A 21499-nucleotide genomic window follows, 5' to 3' on the forward strand; every position below is an offset into this window, starting at 1 on the left:
GATGTGCGAATAGTTAGTTTTCTGCACAAGCGATCATGTAGAAGTCTTAACCTGTCGATTAATATGTTAGGATCCTCCCATGACGAGTAATCAATCTCTTATGCTATCATCTTCCTTGCATGTTTATAATAAATATTATTAATATCACTGAAGTCTTTCATTTTAACACCAGCCTCAAGGACACTTTCGTCATCGACCCAGTGATCATCATAAGTTTTAATAGTGCTATCATATAGCCAAATATAATTATATTATATTGTATATAAATATATTATAATTAAAAATTATTACCAAATAGATGGGGTATAAAACAGAGTCACAGTAATAATTTTCTCAAAAACGTTTCAATTGACCTGAGCCTCCTCTAGCACCAGCCAAATACAGGTGTTACACTTGCGTGGTTTTGTAGTAAAATACTAAGTATAGGTACCTACATACACATTCACATAATATATGACTAATTTGCATACAAGTTAACATAGTTTTGACACATTTTCACTGACATTTTGGAAAACAATAATTAATGCTTTATTTACAAAAAATTCGATACCTAAATAAACATACCTTACATAATTTCACTTACTATAATCTTATGTAATCAATATTTTTTTGAAAATTTTATTTCTCATTTACATGTAAAGGCATCCACCAACCATTTAAGACTTATCGAATATTTTGGTGAAAGACAAATATCAACTACGATTTTGCCACCTAAAACTTGTTATAACAGACTGTGCAATTATCAGCAACAATCTATTAACTCATTAACTTGTAATTATTCACTTGTAAGAACAAGTTATTACGTACCTGACTCTTTGTGAAACACTGTGCTGGCAACAAGGGGAGGGCAACGGACTTTGAAAATCCCGTCGCTTAGTGAAGCCTTTGCCAGGCGGAGACTCCTCTTTCCCCCTTACAATTTCTTTGCTTCCTACTTTTTTTCCCCCTTGGCTGTTTCTACCACTCCGTGCATGCACAGTTGTCAACTAGGTCAATATAATTTACAGGATGGGTCATTCTTATTCAAGTTGCTTTGGACGAAACAACATGCTGTGACATTTTATAGTTGTAAGTAGTTAACCTTTGGGCGTGCATGAGCAGCTATTGTGTGAGTAGAATTAACATGAGTTACATTTTGCTTAGGTTTTTATAAATTTATTTTGGTTTCCTGTTCGGTTTAAGTTGCAAGCTAAGCCCATTAATCATTATTTATTGACTTAACTATTTATTATGATTAATGGTTTTTGCCCCCATCAGGGATAGGAGAGGGGGAAGGGAGTGAAGGGGGGGGAAGGGTGTGTGGCCTCAGGAGGGGGAGGGGGAGAGAACAATAGGAAAAAATTATTTATGACTGACAGGGGGAGTGTTGAGAGAGGAGGGGTGGTTAACAATATTAATTACCTAAATTCCATATACTTTGTTGGTCCAGAACCCCCATGCTCTCCCTACTGTAAAGTAAGAGCGGAACGCTTCATTACTTTTGGTGCTAGGCTTCATGCAGCCAAAGTTATTGGATGATCGTGTACATGAACTACAACTGAAATTGCATAAAGTAGCTACATCTGTAACATTTGGGTCACTTATAAAGCTGTTGCTAAAGTAAATTATCAATTAGCAGAATGCTTTTAGTAACGACGTAGTATAATTTATGCAAAGTTTTGAGTGACGTGCACAGGCGCACAGAAGGGCGAAGGCGGTGCGGGCAAGTGGGCCCGCCCCGCTTGCACTAGGTGGCGTGCACTTGACATTATGATCGGCGTGGTGTAAAGACTGAACAGCAAATATTTCAGTTTGAACTTTTATGAATAGTGTTTGTTCGGATGCGGGTATTATTTAATATATAAACTAGCATGGTTGTGGAAAGGTGCATTTTTGCTTAACGAATTTTCTGGAATAGAGAAATTTTAATTGTAAATAATAATCCTTATAGAATAATATTATTTCAGTATCGTTTGGATTTTGTTAATTTTAGTTTGTTAAAATATTAATACTAAGTTTTACTAGAGCCCGTTTTTTAAAATTTTTGTTAAGTGCTTTAGCCTTGTAGAAGACAAATATTTATAATGATTCAATACCAGCTTTGATAGTAAAATTGTTCTAGATATTATTTTATTATAATTATTTTAAATATTAAATATATATTTTGAATTAAGCTAGTTTATAATTACTCAGGGTATTAGCTGCAGCAATTTTATGTGTACTTTGGGGTTTAAGTTTTTGTTACACAATTTACTGCCATGTTTCTGGTAGTTTTTGTATTTGATTCAAATATCCACTTTAGGTAATATATTTACAACGTTATTGGAATAGGAAATTATATTCTGTTTCCTTTCATAACCATAACTACATAAACTTCATGGATTCTTTTTGGAAAGCCAACTCAGCTAATTTTTGAAGGATTTGAATAATTACCTGAGAAGTGTTTATGGGAGATATATTTTTGGTACAAGAAAATATTTTTTTAAATTTTTTGTATTAGATTATTCGTCTCATGGTGGTGTGACCTAATTCGCGGTATTAACCTTGGAGCGAGGTTGATAACGCTGCTGTAGGATCGGATGAATCTCAAATCCATTCTTATCTTAGCACTAATGGGAATTGGGCTGTGTAACGCATTCGCAATTGATCAAAACAATTATTGCATGTTTTCCTAACACGCCATGCACCCATGGCTTAAACTTGATGAATGCAAAAATTATACTTTTTTTTTGTTAATATCTTTGTGATATGATCACCTTCACGTTGTTTCTAAAATCTTTTAATATAATCTGCATCTGTTTTAAAATATTTTTTGCTCTTTTTTTTAAGGTTATTTCGCCATTGGTTACAAGATTTTCTACGGTTTGAACTCATATCGCTACAGGCAGCTTGTAAGTGCCGTGAAATAAATCAGCTTTGTTCCGTGCTAAGAAACAGATAAGACTACGGACGTGCGTGTCAGGGGAGTATAGTGGCTGGAAAACGACAATATTGACGTCAACACTGCGATAATAGAGCATTCGCCTCTATCGCCACAGAACGTGGTCTTTCAGACGCTTTGGCAGAGCTGCCGCTGTAGTCAAGGGTGGTATATTTATCCGTCTCGATAACAGTAATCCTAATGCGGCTGAGAGTTATATTGTGGGTTTAGCGTAACTTTTCACTACACCGGCAAATGTTTGTCTTTCCTTTCAATCTATGGTTCAGATTAAGGAAATCCGGTACTTTTTATATAGCAAAAGAAAAAAAAGGAAATTAAAAAAGATTCCCGGTTCCTTCAGTACCTTTGGGAAACGACATCGCTAAAATAAAATTTAGTTTTTTGTTGCACGCTGTTACTTTCATATGATACTCTTCTCTGGCAAGGTGAGTGTTGCGGGAGGGTGAGGCGATATTATCTCTGAAAGATTTGTGCAATGGGAGTGCATGACTTGATGTAATCTTTTGGACATACGCCATTGCTAAGGACATGTATGTCTGTAGAAGAAAACTACAAAAAACCCAAAATACAAAAACACAAAATTAAGCAAAAAATTGCTGTTGTCAACGGGATATAAACACCACATAATATTCCATAACAGGAATATGGTCAACAAACAAAGAAAAACAAAGAAAAACGGACTAATAGAACGAAAAAAAAAACCACAATGATGACAGTACAAAAATATTTAACGCAAAAAAAAAAATCAGCACAACAGTTGAAACGAGACAAAAACACGACAAAACGAAAAGACGAAACAAACACAATAGTTTTCCAAAACAGAAGAGAACGAAAAAAATACACAAATGATGACAGCACAAAAATATTGAACCCAAAAAATTCAGCACAACATTTGAGACGAGACAAAAACACGACAAAACGAAAAGACGAAACAAACACAATAGTTTTCCAAAACAGAAACAAGCGACGTTTCGGGAACTGCTATCTGCTACCGTCCTCAGGCAGAGACGTACATGGTTCGAAAACACAGATACGAAAACACTGGAGTCGCACCTGTGTTTTCGAACCATGTACGTCTCTGCCTGAGGACGGTAGCAGATAGCAGTTCCCGAAACGTCGCTTGTTTCTGTTTTGGAAAACTATTGTGTTTGTTTCGTCTTTTCGTTTTGTCGTGTTTTTGTCTCGTCTCAAATGTTGTGCTGAATTTTTTGGGTTCAATATTTTTGTGCTGTCATCATTTGTGGTTTTTTTTCGTTCTCTTCTGTTTTGGAAAACTATTGTGTTTGTTCCGTCTTTTCGTTTTGTCGTGTTTTTGTCTCGTTTCAACTGTTGTGCTGATTTTTTTTTGTGGGGTCAATATTTTTGTGCTGTCATCATTTGTGGGGGTTTTTTCGTTCTTTAGTACATTTTTCTTTGTTTTTCTTTGTTTGTTGACCATATTCCTGTTATGGAATATTATGTGGTGTTTATATCCCGTTGATAACAGCAATTTTTTTCTTAATTTGTGTTTTTGTCTTTTGGGTTTTTTGTAGTTTTCTTCTACAGACATACATGTGCTTAGCAATGGCGTATGTCCAAAAGCTTACATCAAATCAGGGCGAGGGGAGTTTTGCGTTAGGGTAAGGGGAGTGCTGCGGGAGGGTGAGGGGAGTGTTGCAGGAGGATGAGGGGAGTGTTGCGGGTAGTGAAGGGAGTGTTGCGGGAGAGTGAGCAATGTGTTGCGGGAGGGCGAGGAGAGTTTTGCACAGGCGCGTAGGAACAAAAAGGGGGGGGGGGGGGGGGGCGTCCCAGGTGACTGCCCGGCCATAACATTTCATGGCCGGGCAAAGTGATGGTTTTGCCCGGCCATTGCATCAGATGAACAAGAGGCATTGTCTTCATTGCAATGCTAAGTGGTTTTGTGGGATTTTCTTGTCTGGGCGTTACTTTACTCTTAAAATAAATTAAGACTTTTCGATAAGTGTACAGGCACAATAAATACGGCAACTGTTCTTGTTTTCTTCTAAATCTTCACGTTTCACAGTGCTGATAGTGGAAATATTATTGTGGGATATAAGACCAGTAAATGTTTCCGCTCGTTGCAGTAGCTTACGCTCCGTTTTTGTCCACCCTTATCTACCTGACCTTCAGACCCTTGCATTCACCCCGCCTCGTTTCTACCTAACAGTAACGACCTGAAGTGCAGAGCGCTTTCCACATCAGTCATTATTCAAAAGCTGTACGTCTTGCTTTTAAGTCCAAGAAACTTTGTGAGCCGTACTACAGATTGGTTTAAAATAAACTTATTTATCTGTAGTATTGTGAGTGAGTAGTGCGGAATGGCAGTAATGAAAAACATTTAGGGTTTAAGGAGAAAATTTTAACAGTGTTTTAATTTTTGCTGCATACAATGACTCAGAAAAGCATCAACTTTTTCTTCAACAACCGTTCTGCACAGTCCTGCAGTTCATCACAACCACCGCCTAAAAAGCAGTGCATATTAGGCTGTAATGCCTGTGAAGACAAAGATCCTGAAGAAGAGTTGGATTCCTTTAGTTCAGGTATTACTTTTTAACAGTTTAGACTGAGACATGATCCCGAAAACCATATGTAATATACCTATTTAACATTAAAGTTTAGTATGTTGGTACATTATTTTTTTCCACTCGTCGCTCGTGATTATTCCATCGAGTAATAAAAAATTTCTTTGAATTTAAAAATCATTGAACAAGAATTTATCAAGCAGATTTGCAGTAATTTTTAAGCATCTTCACTCGCCTATTCTGTGGGGTTCGCATTTTAAACTTAATCTTAAGTTAGGTTGATAATAACATATGACATTGGCGTACAGCCAATCAGATGGCTACGAAACTTTTTCCTGTACATGTCGTTGCCTTGTTTATTCTGTTACCACATTCCCAGAACGATAATTTTCGGGAAAATAAGATTTTTTTAACATTCAGTTTAAAAAATAACTCACCATGCAGTGAGTTTGTCTTTGCTTCTACAGTTCATTTCGCACTTATGTTTACATTGTTAATTATAAGCAATGGTTGTCCAAGTAAGAAGTAAACCACGACTATAGGTACATTTATTTAAGCTATTTATGTTATGCACAATACAATATGTCAATAAATAATTTGATTTATTTTAGGTTCTTCTACTCTTGCTGAAAATGGACCGGAGGAAAAACGTGTGGTTGACCCGAGAAATAGAAATACCCGGCAAGCCAGGGACAGTAAAGTTCCTGATATTTCTTTTACCAGCGAGAAATGTCATCCTCAAAGTACATTTATCTTTCCTACCAGAACCGATGGAGATAGTCGTGGAAGGAGAGAGCGGCATCAGTGGTTTAGCGATTACGGATGGCTTCACTATGATAGTGTAAACGATAGTGTTTTGTGCTTCGTGTGTAATAGGGCATGCAACATGGTGAGCAAGGAAGACAGCTAATGGTATAGTGATGCAGAATTAGCATTTATTTATGTGGGCTTCTGCTCCTGGAAGGATGCGACGGCAACATTTCCAGGTCATCAAAGGAGTACATTCCACAATAAATGTTTGCAGCTGATAATAAGCAGGGAAAAATTTGTTCCGGTCGTTTCTCAAATGTCAGATGCTTATGTGAGGGAGCAAAAGAAAGCTCAAATCTGCTTACTTGCTATGATTATCTCTATTCGTTATTTAGTGCGCTCTGTAAATTCTGTACGAGGTCACGAAAGTGGCACTGGTAATCTTGTCATGCTCTTACAAGAGAGGAAATCATAAATTGAGGAACTGGAGCTGTGGCTTAAAAAACGAGACAACTACCTGAGTCCTGAGATACAGAATGAAATAATTGAGATTATGACTCACGTGGTTTTGCATGAAATTGTATCTGAAATTGAAATTGCTCCATGGTTCTCGGTCAGGAGCAGTTCTCTGTATGTATTAGGTTTGTTAATCCACAAACTTTAGTTGCAAATGAGTTATTTGTAGGATTTTACAACCCTCATGATAGCAAGGGGGCGACACTTGCTGCGGCCATTAAGGATGTGCTTCTACGAATGAATCTTCCAATTTCTGATCTCAGAGGACATTGCTTTGATGGAGCTGCTAATATGTCTGGAAGAGAGAAAGGAGTTCAAAAGATTTTAGAGAGTATTCAGCCAAAATCTGTTTATGTACACTGCTCAAAACATGCACTTGACTTAGCCTTGCAAGAAGTAGCTCGTCAGGAAATGGAATTTGCGATTTACTATGCACAATTTAAGATGTATCTAATATAATTTTGGATTCGGCAAAAAGGAGAAAAATCTACGAAGGTATTGTTTTGCCTCCATGCAAAATTTGAGCTGAAGACGAAGATATGGTCACTGTAAAACCAACTCTACTTCTTGCTCTGTGCCCTACACGTTGGAGTGTCAGGGTTAATTCACTTAAAATATTCAATAAAGAATACAAGCTGGTTCAGAGAAATTTGGATGCTATCAATGACGAAAAAGGAACCATTTATGATGAAAGAAAGTCTGCTGTGCGTGGATGGATTGCCAGGTTGAGAAAATTTGAAAAACTTTTCTATCTTAATGTAAGTATCGAGGTGTTTAGTCCTTGCGAAGAACTGGCTCGGGCTCTTCAAAATCCACGTATCACTGCTTCAGGTGCAAAGCATTCTGCTCTGTTGGTGATTAGAAAATTGGCAGAGTTAAGAACAGAAACAGATTTCAACAGAATCTACCAGCAGACACATGAAACTGCCAAGAAGCTTGAGTTGAATGTTTCAGTGGAGCCCAGACAGAAAAAGTTGCCACAACGCTATGACCATTCGTCCATGACAGAGCCATCAGCCAAAATACAGGCGACAGACAGTCTTCGACTAGAAAACTATCAAATCATAGATCTCCTTAAGAACAAGCTGTCGGACCGATTTGAGCAGAGTGGGCTGGAACAACTATGTGAACTCGAAAGGCTCATGATGAATTCACTTCAAGGAAGGGTACCTACACAAGTTGAATTAAGCACAATACTCGGTGTCTTTGCCGAAGATTTCAATTTAGACAGTCTCCTTACACAGTTGCAGCTATTGAAGAATCTTCCTGGAAATGTCCCCAACACTTGTGCAGCATTCGCTGAAAAGTTGGGTAAAGAGAGTGATACGACCCGTGCTTTGCTCGATCAAGTAACTCGACTCATGATACTCATCATGACTGTGCCTGCTTCAGCCGCATCTGCAGAGCATTCATTTAATGCACTTCGTCGTTTGAAGACATACTTGCGATCTTCAATGTCCCAAAGACGTCTCACTCATTTGACTTTGCTTCATATCCATAGTGATAAAACTGCATCAATAGACATCAAGTCGGTTATGAAAGAATTTGTCTGCCGCAATGACAAGAGAAAGAGCGTTTTTGGTAAAGTTTAATTTTTCTGTTGCTACTCATCAAAACATGAAGTCTGGGTGCTATAATAATTATTTCCTTTACTTCAAAACTTGTGATGCCATTTCTAGTAGCTGTGTAGTTGTCAATTTAAAAATATGGATTGTTCGTACAAATAATTCTGAGAATTTTGAGAATGTTTTTATGTATTGTAAATTAAATTATGAGGAACATAAAAATGCTGTGATAGTAATATGTCGAACAGCTCACTATTCCGAGTTTTGTTATATTGTGATTTGACTTTATCAATTTGAATGTGTTATTTTGTCATATAACTTATCATAAGATATTTGGATTTTCAGATTTATTAATGGTAAAGCAGTTTTTCTGTCACATTTTAAATTAATATTCAGTGGACACTAGGTACACCATATGCTTGTGTCAATACATTCTGAATATTGGCATCATCTAAGAATATTTAATTAAGTGTGTGTAACATTAAGAATTCTCCTGTCCTAATATTCAAATGAATTAACTTAAGAGTGGGCAATGAGTGAGATAATGACGTCTTTGTTAAATTGTTTACTCAAGGCTCAGCCTCACTTAAATATCTGATCATAGTTTGTTTTGATTATTGCAGTTGTTTGTAAGCACATTAAGAAAATGTAACTATAAATATTGATAGTTGGCAAAATATATTATCTCACACTACAAATATTAATCTTCAACCACCATAATGTAATTATGTTGCAATTAGTTAAACATATTTTTAATTATAAATACATCTTTGCCTTTTCTACATCTCTAGATAACTAGATGATATCTGGGGACTTAATTTGAAGGTGCTTGTAATTTATGTACTCTGTGCAGTGGGAAAATTCAACAAATTGCCTTTAAAATGAATTATATGAGGCGAAAACTGAAAAGTGAACACTGTTTTGTGATGCCGAGCCTTAAGTAAGTTTATTATAAAAAAGTAAATATTTCTGCTAGTAGTACATTCTATTTTTATGTACGAAAGATGATTAAATAGCACCATTTTGCTCCTTAGAATAGCATTTTTTTTTCTACCGGGGGTGATCCCCCGGACGCCCCCTTTGTTAAATCCACCACTTATAATGATACTCTCCTTTGCCCCCCCCCCCCCCCCCCTCTTTTAAAAATTTGCTTCCTACAAGCCTAGTGTTGCAGAAGGGTGTGGGGAGTGTTGCGGAAGAGTGAGCAGTGTGTTGTGTGAGTATGAGGGGAGTGTTGCGAAAGAGTGAGGGGAGTGTTGCGGGACGGTGAGGGGAGTGTTGCGGGATGGTGAGGGGAGTGTTGCGGAAGACTGAGGGGAGTGTTGCGGGACGGTGAGGGGAGTGTTGCGGAAGAGTGAGGGGAGTGTTGCGGGACGGTGAGGGGAGTGTTGCGGAAGAGTGAGGGGAGTGTTGCGGGACGGTGAGGGGAGTGTTGCGGGATGGTGAGGGGAGTGTTGCGGAAGAGTGAGGGGAGTGTTGCGGGACGGTGAGGGGAGTGTTGCGGAAGAGTGAGGGGAGTGTTGCGGGACGGTGAGGGGAGTGTTGCGGAAGAGTGAGGGGAGTGTTGCGGGACGGTGAGGGGAGTGTTGCGGAAGAGTGAGGGGAGTGTTGCGGGACGGTGAGGGGAGTGTTGCGGAAGAGTGAGGGGAGTGTTGCGGTAGAGTGAGGGGAGTGTTGCGAAAGAGTGAGGGGAGTGTTGCGGGACGGTGAGGGGAGTGTTGCGGAAGAGTGAGGGGAGTGTTGCGGGACGGTGAGGGGAGTGTTGCGGAAGAGTGAGGGGAGTGTTGCGGGATGGTGAGGGGAGTGTTGCGGAAGAGTGAGGGGAGTGTTGCGGGACGGTGAGGGGAGTGTTGCGGAAGAGTGAGGGGAGTGTTGCGGGACGGTGAGGGGAGTGTTGCGGGATGGTGAGGGGAGTGTTGCGGGACAGTGAGGGGAGTGTTGCGGAAGAGTGAGGGGAGTGTTGCGGGACGGTGAGGGGAGTGTTGCGGAAGAGTGAGGGGAGTGTTGCGGGACGGTGAGGGGAGTGTTGCGGAAGAGTGAGGGGAGTGTTGCGGGACGGTGAGGGGAGTGTTGCGGAAGAGTGAGGGGAGTGTTGCGGGACGGTGAGGGGAGTGTTGCGGAAGAGTGAGGGGAGTGTTGCGGGACGGTGAGGGGAGTGTTGCGGGATGGTGAGGGGAGTGTTGCGGGACGGTGAGGGGAGTGTTGCGGAAGAGTGAGGGGAGTGTTGCGGGACGGTGAGGGGAGTGTTGCGGAAGAGTGAGGGGAGTGTTGCGGGACGGTGAGGGGAGTGTTGCGGGATGGTGAGGGGAGTGTTGCGGGACGGTGAGGGGAGTGTTGCGGAAGAGTGAGGGGAGTGTTGCGGGACGGTGAGGGGAGTGTTGCGGAAGAGTGAGGGGAGTGTTGCGGGACGGTGAGGGGAGTGTTACGGAAGAGTGAGGGGAGTGTTGCGGAAGAGTGAGGGGAGTGTTGCGAAAGAGTGAGGGGAGTGTTGCGGGACGGTGAGGGGAGTGTTGCGGAAGAGTGAGGGGAGTGTTGCGGAAGAGTGAGGGGAGTGTTGCGAAAGAGTGAGGGGAGTGTTGCGGGACGGTGAGGGGTGTGTTGCGGAAGAGTGAGGGGAGTGTTGCGGAAGAGTGAGGGGAGTGTTGCGGGACGGTGAGGGGAGTGTTGCGGAAGAGTGAGGGGAGTGTTGCGGGACGGTGAGGGGAGTGTTGCGGAAGTGTGAGGGGAGTGTTGCGGGACGGTGAGGGGAGTGTTGCGGGACGGTGAGGGGAGTGTTGCGGGACGGTGAGGGGAGTGTTGCGGAAGGGTGAGGGGAGTGTTGCGGGACGGTGAGGGGAGTGTTGCGGAAGAGTGAGGGGAGTGTTGCGGAAGAGTGAGGGGAGTGTTGCGGGACGGTGAGGGGAGTGTTGCGGAAGAGTGAGGGGAGTGTTGCGGGACGGTGAGGGGAGTGTTGCGGGACGGTGAGGGGAGTGTTGCGGAAGAGTGAGGGGAGTGTTGCGGAAGAGTGAGGGGAGTGTTGCGAAAGAGTGAGGGGAGTGTTGCGGGACGGTGAGGGGAGTGTTGCGGAAGAGTGAGGGGAGTGTTGCGGAAGAGTGAGGGGAGTGTTGCGGGACGGTGAGGGGAGTGTTGCGGAAGAGTGAGGGGAGTGTTGCGGGACGGTGAGGGGAGTGTTGCGGGACGGTGAGGGGAGTGTTGCGGGACGGTGAGGGGAGTGTTGCGGAAGAGTGAGGGGAGTGTTGCGGGACGGTGAGGGGAGTGTTGCGGAAGAGTGAGGGGAGTGTTGCGAAAGAGTGAGGGGAGTGTTGCGAAAGAGTGAGGGGAGTGTTGCGGGACGGTGAGGGGAGTGTTGCGGAAGAGTGAGGGGAGTGTTGCGGAAGAGTGAGGGGAGTGTTGCGGGACGGTGAGGGGAGTGTTGCGGAAGAGTGAGGGGAGTGTTGCGGAAGAGTGAGGGGAGTGTTGCGGGACGGTGAGGGGAGTGTTGCGGAAGAGTGAGGGGAGTGTTGCGGTAGAGTGAGGGGTGTGTTGCGAAAGAGTGAGGGGAGTGTTGCGGGACGGTGAGGGGAGTGTTGCGGAAGAGTGAGGGGAGTGTTGCGGAAGAGTGAGGGGAGTGTTGCGGGACGGTGAGGGGAGTGTTGCGGAAGAGTGAGGGGAGTGTTGCGGAAGAGTGAGGGGAGTGTTGCGAAAGAGTGAGGGGAGTGTTGCGGGACGGTGAGGGGAGTGTTGCGGAAGAGTGAGGGGAGTGTTGCGGAAGAGTGAGGGGAGTGTTGCGGGACGGTGAGGGGAGTGTTGCGGAAGAGTGAGGGGAGTGTTGCGTGACGGTGAGGGGAGTGTTGCGGAAGAGTGAGGGGAGTGTTGTGGGACAGTGAGGGGAGTGTTGCGGGATGGTGAGGGGAGTGTTGCGGGACGGTGAGGGGAGTGTTGCGGAAGAGTGAGGGGAGTGTTGCGGGACGGTGAGGGGAGTGTTGCGGGACGGTGAGGGGAGTGTTGCGGAAGAGTGAGGGGAGTGTTGCGGAAGAGTGAGGGGAGTGTTGCGGAAGAGTGAGGGGAGTGTTGCGGGACGGTGAGGGGAGTGTTGCGGAAGAGTGAGGGGAGTGTTGCGGAAGAGTGAGGGGAGTGTTGCGAAAGAGTGAGGGGAGTGTTGCGGGACGGTGAGGGGAGTGTTGCGGAAGAGTGAGGGGAGTGTTGCGGAAGAGTGAGGGGAGTGTTGCGGGACGGTGAGGGGAGTGTTGCGGAAGAGTGAGGGGAGTGTTGCGGGACGGTGAGGGGAGTGTTGCGGAAGAGTGAGGGGAGTGTTGTGGGACAGTGAGGGGAGTGTTGCGGGATGGTGAGGGGAGTGTTGCGGGACGGTGAGGGGAGTGTTGCGGAAGAGTGAGGGGAGTGTTGTGGGACAGTGAGGGGAGTGTTGCGGGATGGTGAGGGGAGTGTTGCGGGACGGTGAGGGGAGTGTTGCGGAAGAGTGAGGGGAGTGTTGCGGGACGGTGAGGGGAGTGTTGCGGGACGGTGAGGGGAGTGTTGCGGGACGGTGAGGGGAGTGTTGCGGAAGAGTGAGGGGAGTGTTGCGGAAGAGTGAGGGGAGTGTTGCGGAAGAGTGAGGGGAGTGTTGCGGGACGGTGAGGGGAGTGTTGCGGAAGAGTGAGGGGAGTGTTGCGGAAGAGTGAGGGGAGTGTTGCGGGACGGTGAGGGGAGTGTTGCGGAAGAGTGAGGGGAGTGTTGCGGGACGGTGAGGGGAGTGTTGCGGAAGAGTGAGGGGAGTGTTGCGGGACGGTGAGGGGAGTGTTGCGGGAGGGTGAGGGGAGTGTTGCGGGACGGTGAGGGGAGTGTTGCCGGACGGTGAGGGGAGTGTTGCGGAAGAGTGAGGGGAGTGTTGCGGGACGGTGAGGGGAGTGTTGCGGAAGAGTGAGGGGAGTGTTGCGGAAGAGTGAGGGGAGTGTTGCGGAAGAGTGAGGGGAGTGTTTCGGGAGAGTGAACAGTGTGTTGTGGGAGGGTGAGGGGAGTGTTGCGTGACGGCGAGAGGAGTGTTGCGGGCTGGTGAAGGTAGTGAGTTCGCACCAGGCGGACGCTCCTCAGTCGCCAGTAGGGTGTCCTGACTGCTGTGTGTGTGTTTCCATGTGGTTGTTGGGCCAGTGTCCTTTAAATAACTATATTATTTACTTTTTCTTTATAAGTTTGTTTCGAAATAATAAATATTATTTTTAATTATTAATTTTGTGAATTTGTACATATTATAGAGGTTAGTACCTGGATGACCGAGCTTTACTCGGAATTTTTTTTTTGTAATTTGTGTTTATTTAGAAATTATTTTTAAATACGAATTACATACTGATAAATAATATTTTTCGATCTTACCGACATAATAATAAGCGTTTTTTTTTCAAGGATCGTTTGGGCATTTTTAAGTGGACACATGAGTTTAAAAGACACAAATAATATAAGTAAAAATTTATTTTCTTGGTCTAAACTCAAACCAAACTCTCATTGGCTTAGTGTTGCTTAACAACGCCTACTACTGGAGTAGCTTTAGTGTTGTTGTGTCGTTAAAGCAGTTAGTTGCTCCCAATAAAAAAAAATGGTATTATTACTCGCCAATAGATGTCAGGAAGAGTCATTTATGTTTAAGTTGATTATCAATAAAGTTGATTGTTGAAAACACGAATAAAACGACATTTTCTAAAAATAAATCCTAGCTAGATCGATTTATTGCCCCCTAAACCCCTTGCATATTAAATTTCATGAAAATCGTTGGAGCCGTTTCCGAGATTAAGATTTTATATATATATATATATATATATATATATATATATATATATATATATATATAATTCTCGTGTCACAGTGTTAGTTACCATACTCCTCCGAAACTGCTTGACCGATTTTTATCAAATTTTGTATGCATATTCAGTACGTCTGAGAATCGGCTACTATCTATTTTTCATACCCCTAAGTGATAAGGGTTGTCCACCCCTAACATTTTTATTTTAATTTTTGGACAAAATCTTTTATGATTTTTATATAATGCGGCATTAAAAAATACATACAACCCACAATTTTCACCCTTCTATCACCAACCCCTAATTTTTAATAGAATTTTATATTTTTCAACCCCGGTCGATAGCTGATCAATTAACACTTGATCAACCTTCCCCGCCTACAGCGAGCTCATTACCTGGATTAACACATAGACCACACATTAATATGAAATTCCATCCCTAAGGGAGTGAAAAAGTGATAATTTCATACAGACCAGGTAAATAACTATAAACTGGCAGAACAACGTCTGTCGGGATCTGAAAGTGATATAAATTAATTTTCACACTTGACATTCAAATTAAGAAGACAATTACTAACTACACCCTGTGTTCAGCCCGGGATCGCCGGGTATTGCAGCTAGTCATTAATAAATGGACATTAACGTCCTTCTAAATTTATTTAAGTTACAAAGTTAACATAAAGTTATAACTTTGTAAATTAACTTTTGTTTTCATTGTTTATTTAAAAATTATTTTTTAAACATTTATATACGTCAAACTAGTGTCAAATAACATAAAAGTTCAAAAATATGGATTATAAACTACTTATTAGAGCAATTATAGAAAAAATCTAATAATAATAATAAAATTTTGCACAAGGTAATGCAATAATAGAGTGTACACAAAAATAAAAAAATTAAATGCAATGACAAGGTCTCTGAAACGACGTCTAGTTGGCCTTCACATTTCGTTCATTGGCACCATGCACTTTAGTGTTGAGCTACAGACACACATAACCTACAACATTGAGACGTTTCCTCATAAACATAAAAAAGCTAATTCAATTAAGAATTTTTTGAGTTGTGTTTATTTCATGTTAAAATTATTGAAGTTTACGAAATATATTCCAAGGTAGTTTCACTATGACAAATTTTCATTTGACACACCAATATTTTTGGTATGTACTATCTAGATGTCCAAAAACGTAAAAAAAATATATGGATGCATGCTGTTAAACAAGCGAGTCCACCATCTTAACAACTTTGGCTGGTGGGTAAATCAGAAAAGATCGCTGTTCCCCAGCATTCAACAGTAGTCGTACCGCCTGGTAGTCCGCAGTGCTCGGAGGCTACGACAAGTAGGCGGGAGTCGTGAGATCGCCTACCAGTGTTTTTATAATTTGAGAATACGGATATTGTCTGAAGGCGGGTAGTCGTGAGCGAGAGTCACAACTAGACGAGGCTAATGCATTTCAGAATCGAGCTCTTGGTGACGGCTATTGCATTGTTGATACTTCCTAGCGAATTTCTGAATTCGTTAAATGTGCCAGGAATGCAGCTGTGCTGCCTCAAACTGGAGGTTCGCTCGCCGATCATTTTGCTTCGGACTCTCGATTCGCCGAAATTATGCGATGGCGTGGGACTCTGTAGTAAACGTCTGCCGAACACATTATCGAAGCGAACATAATAAAGGGCAAAGAAAAATGGAAAATGGTTGGGTGTTTATACCGCTAAAACCTTTAATTTTAACCGTAATGTACTTAATATTTAAACTATTTCAATTTTCAGTGAAGTTAGCTTGCAGTTTGATACTAGACTTGAAACTCGTCAGGGATGTTCCTTATATTACATAAACATTAACTGAGAACGTGGTATTCCAAAAATAATTACCGAAAGGAAGACGTGGGGGTGTAAAAATATCAAAATTTCACGTTGTCACGTATAAGAGACTTGTAACTTGGCAGTCCTGTTACTTATACAACATAATCAATTGAGAACTAGGTTTTCTGAAAATCCTCTCCCAAGGAGAGTTTAGCCTGGACAACACTACGTGCTTCATATAGTGTGTGAGTGTGTGTGTAGGTGTGTGTGTGTAGGTGTGCGTGTGTATGTATATATATAAATATAAATTGAATTTTAACACTAGTTTCATAAAATTATATAAATACTAGTAAATTTATACAACTGTTATTATACCGTTTAATAAATAGCTCATTTCGTTGGGTTGGTTATTTTTCATAAGGCAGGGAAACAGAATTTATTTTTTATAATATAAAAATCTTAAAAACACAAATATGGTTTATCAGGAATATGTGAATACATATATATTTATACATAAATATAACGATTAGTTTATATTTGTTAGTTTGTATGCTTGTTTGTTTTTCTATACAGATCTAGAGTTTAATGAAATTTGGCCCACTTGACCTTCAAAACAAGAGGTATGTCACTTTCTACATAATATTTCTAAATACTACCCCGTTCCCTTTCCCACACCTTGAGGCGAAGTTATAAAAAATTTTTTGTGAAATTTTATTTAACTGATGATCAAAATATGAACGGCATTTGATGAACAGCATTACCGTCTTCACCTGATTAAAAAAAAAAAAAACTATCTACATAAGATTTTGGGAAAATAATCCCATTGCCCCTTTCCATCCCATAAAACAGAACATTAGTCCTACTAGATACAATTTTGCACAAATGACGAATAAAGTAAAATTAATATTACTGTCTAGCCTACAATTTAAAAAAAAGCGTAAGATCATTGATCACATGTGAGACTTATTGAAACCACCCGTTGAATTGGTAGCTATTAATGAAAATTTTTACATTTAATAAAAAATATTGTCTTTGAATGGTTTATAAATACTAAGAATATCACTCTTTACATTATATTTTGAAAAATACATGCCATCCTGTATTCCTACCCCGAAAAAAAATGTTTTTCTTGGTGAAATTTCACACAATCGACATTCAAAATAAGATAAAAATAACTGTCTAGCACTAATTTCAAAAAACGACGAAACAACTGTCCACATGAGATAGAAAAACCACCCCAGCCTCCTTTCTTAACCATTAAAACAAAATATTGGTAATTCTTGAAGATATTTTGCACACTTGAGATTCAAAATAAGACCAATATTACTGTCTGACTGTGAAAAGCTATTCACAAAACTCAACAAACAGTAGTTTAAAATTTTCAAACAAAACATTAAATTTTTATTCGACTTACTTTTTTAAATAAAAATAAATCCCTTTACAATGCCTTGAGTAAAAACCGCCTGGTAGTTTAGCTTATAGGTATGTTTATATAAAAACACATGTGGTAAAAAAATTTCTGTTACAAAATACATGTAACAAAATTTTGATAATTTTTGTAAGCTATAATTTTATAAATATTTAGTATATAATATTAATGACTTTAAACACTGACAGCTTGTTTGCCAATAGGACTGCTAGCAACTGGTGTCTCGGTGAACACAGTTAGCACATTGTTATGGCAGTTATGGCGCGTTTTATGGCAGGAAGCATTTGAGATCATGTTGCAGTACTGCATCAAAGTACAGCTTAACATTAACATTAAAACAAAAGTATATTTATTTTAATGAGTACTTCGAACAGAAATGATAACAATTATTACATCAACTGACTTCCAAAGTTCTATGGTGACTCGTAAGCCAGTGGTGTCACTATACGCGGAAAACAAGAATCCGTCAATAAGGCAAACTATTAATGGTTTATGTTACCACAATGAAATGCATGTTCTCTTTTCTTGACCTCTTTCTCTCTCTTTTTCTCTCGCTCATATCCCCTCCAAATTATTTTATTTTATCTGTTCTACAAATCATGCAACCACGCATCAGGCACCATGCAAGATGTTTCACTTGTAAAATCGCTAAACAAATGTGACATCACCTGAATACATTGAATATGGCGTGCCATCGCACCAGGGTCTTTACATATCATCGACAGTGAGGTCATTAGAGTCAGTAACATTTTAACGGCACGAAGCAGAGATATTGAGGGAAGGAATGGGACATGGCCTATAGGTAGTATGGAATCATCCTATATGCCTATAGTGATTTCTGATAACTAGAGACCAGCAAAATTCGCGTATTCATTATGCTACAATTCAAATAATTATATCTTAGCGCTGCTTCTACTACTGGTTCACCGTTAATCTGGAGTAATGAGGGCTAATTAGAGACCCTCGCTCAAAGAAGTGTCGAATCACAGACACTCAGTCGAGACGACTCACAAGTCAGCAGCCAATGAACAGGTGGCATTTTCCCGAGTGTGTAGAGTGTAGTAGAGTCTATCTTGGAGGTCACTGAATCCGCGAATTTTGCAAGTCTCTACTGATAACTACAGAAAACGGGAATCATGATGACTGGTCAAATGATTCGAGCCCAGATTCACTGTTGTGCGATCATGATGTATGATTATCGATGTTATAAAATTATTACAGCTAGAGCCTTATTAAGATGTTTATTTTTTTTAATTATTTTTATATTAATAATTATTTTCACAATACTGGGCTTCAAGAAATTTGATAATATGAATATTAATTTTATTCCAGTTTTAAATGCAAATAAATATTATTCATGTAATTTTACATACACCTTCTCGTCTCCCCCTGAGAAGCCCTAGCATGGACCGCAACATTGAGGCAATGGAGGAGGCGCCGGGTATCGCCCGCGGCGAAGCGCGACTCACCCGCGGCCGCCCGGCGACAGTCGATGTTGCCCCGCGTGTAGTAGCCGGCGCTGCACTCGCACGCCCCCTCGGCGCCGCAGGTCGCTGCCAGCGGGTCGTGGTTCACGTAGCAGTGCTCGTCCCTGGAGCACGGCTGGTCCAGACCTGCCGTGCACACGCGCTCAAGCTGTCGTCACGGGCGCACTGGATACACGCACGGCATGCATACACCCCACCCCACTGCTAATAAACAAACGGTGCGTATACTTTTGTACGCGCGTTAAAAATTTTACTTACTTGGCATAATATAAAAATCTAATTTTAACTTTACGAGTAAAAAATTAATATAAATAAAATAATAAAAGGAATGGAGTGATATTGTAAATTATTTTGGTAAAGTATAAACTCAATCAAATTATAAAATTTAATAATTGATTAGTTTTTAATATTAAAATAAACATGACTGTAAAATTAAATAATTAAGTAAAATAATCGAGATAAATTTTAATTAATATTAAAATAATAAATATGCCGTACGTTTATTATGATTTGATTAATTGAATTTTTTTAAATTAATGTTATAGTTTAATACTTATAATGCAATTAATATATACATACAGGTACATAACCTGACAAACACACCCATGAAAACCTTCTACAGACACTCCCTGCCAGCCACAATAGAAGCTTACAAGCAATCTGACATCCTTATACATCCGGGAACTTATATAAATACAATTGAAAAAGGTAAACACAATAAAATATTTTTTTAATTATATGAACCAGTATTCATTATCAATCACTTTAGTGTATTTTTCAAAAAACACATACATAATTTTTATTTGGATACAGCTTTTTATCATCCTTTCAATTTTAGTTTCTTGCTGCACGCGCATCGTAAAATTTCATTCCCGTCATTTTTTTTATAAAGCGCCTAATGAAGTATAAACGAATCTCAAGTATATAAATACACATGAAAATACACTTGAAAAAATTTATAAGCACAATTTATATCACTAATAATCTACAATAAATATATATTTTTAGTGATATGGACCAGTATTCAATATCAGTCATTAAAGTATAAGATTTATACGGACATCGGTACATAATTTTTATTTGTATGTAGCCTTTGTTTCACCCTACGAACATTTCTTTGCATAGAATGCGCGTACCGTAAAAATTCACTCTCATCATTTTTTTTTTCATAACACGCCTAAAGATGTATGACCTCAATAAATAAATAATAGGATTAACATCACGTCAATATTAATGTTATTAGAAGTGATAGTGTGATGAGTATGGATTCTTGACAACATTTATGGTCGAAAGGAACGGCATTCCACCCACAAACACCACCAGCTAACGGCAACGTCCGCCGCGTTTCCCAGTTGTAAAAATCCGGGATTGACCTCTCCAGGATTCGAATACTTCCTTGGTAGGAGACAACAGGTATTAACACTTAACCACCGTGGCTCCTTAATCCGACTTCCAGGAGGCTTGAAAACAAGTAAACCAAATATATATGATAATAATCTAAACCTAAAATTATTTATAGTGAAGATTTTAAAATAATTTGACAGGTTTTTACGCTAAACTATATTCCCAAAGGCGAATTTTATGACGCAAGATACCACGCAAGATACACGTTAAACCCCTGTTTGTATTTGTAAACCAGGGCCATAGCTACCCTGCCATCAAGGCTGCCCTGGATGCAAGGGCCGCGACCAACTGGTGGGGCACACTGCCTCGGCACAGGAGTAACGCCGGAGCAGTGCACGCCCTAGAGTCAGCCGGAGTCCAGCGATCCGTTCTCTTGCAAAGGAATGAAATCCCTAACAAATATGTCTTCTGTCAGGTGCACAGCAGCACCGACAGCGAAATCAAATAAAATTAGTTCTCCGCGATGGGCCTGCCAGTCCAGCGTTACTGGTTTTTGACGAGGTGTCCTATAAATAAGTTGGTCGTAGAGATACCCAAGGTGCTGAATCCCGACAAGATGTATGCCCTTACTTCCCTTGGTGTCCTCGGCGTCAGGGTAGAGGACTACTGACATCCAAAGGGCAACTGCCAGAGGTTCAACCATCATACAAAAGGCTGCAGAGCAGTCCCTGTGTGTCGCTGGTGCAGCCCAGGGAGGCAACAGAGAGAAAGCGAAGTGCGCGCCACGCGACGGCCCACACTGCGCCAGTAGAGGCTGTCAGGCGTGCAAGCGCTAGAACTGACGTCACCTCCTGCAGCAGGAGAGGGAAAACAGGGAGTTGCTGTCCAAGAGCGCAGCCACGGACCTAGTCCCCTCTCCCCGCAGCGAGCCGGCCCGACAGGCTGTCAGGGACACCAGCAGGCCTGGCATCTCCAGAGACTGGCACCACGGCAGTGGCAACAGCACAGCTACAACAGCTGCAACCAGTACGAACACTTTTCAGAGGGTGCAACGAACTGGAATGGCCCTGTCGTTGCCAACTCATGGAGGTCTCGAGGAAAAACACAGCCACGGCGAGCCAGGAAGAAACACCATTAGGGGCACAAGAATGGACAGGGGAATAGCCCTGAGGCGGAACAGCCGGCCCGGCGCCAGGAACATCCCCCTTTCCCCCGGCAGTCATGCAGCCATTCCCAGTTGTCCCGCGGTCAGCGCCCGCAGCCACAGACATACACAGAGATCAGGGAAATATACAGCTGGAGCATAAGGGTCCGTTTCTAGGGAGGGGGGGTTAAGCCAAAAGGGGAGGGATATTCCAATATGGCGGCCTTTTGTATCAGCTGTACCTGTATTGGAGGT

At 41.4% G+C, this 21499-nt stretch overlaps 1 protein-coding gene across 2 annotated transcripts in view; it reads right to left on the bottom strand.

The window, feature by feature from the left end:
• LOC134531479 (multiple epidermal growth factor-like domains protein 10) overlaps positions 1-21499 on the bottom strand; it is a 157069-nt gene that overhangs the window by 76437 nt on the left and 59133 nt on the right. For both annotated transcript variants that reach the window (XM_063367189.1, XM_063367190.1), the window contains exon 4: positions 18739-18882. In XM_063367189.1, coding sequence (XP_063223259.1) covers positions 18739-18882 — 144 coding nt within the window. The remainder of the gene's footprint in view (positions 1-18738; positions 18883-21499) is intronic.

Source organism: Bacillus rossius, chromosome 3 (assembly GCF_032445375.1).
Source record: "Bacillus rossius redtenbacheri isolate Brsri chromosome 3, Brsri_v3, whole genome shotgun sequence".
NCBI classification, from domain to species: domain Eukaryota; kingdom Metazoa; phylum Arthropoda; class Insecta; order Phasmatodea; family Bacillidae; genus Bacillus; species Bacillus rossius.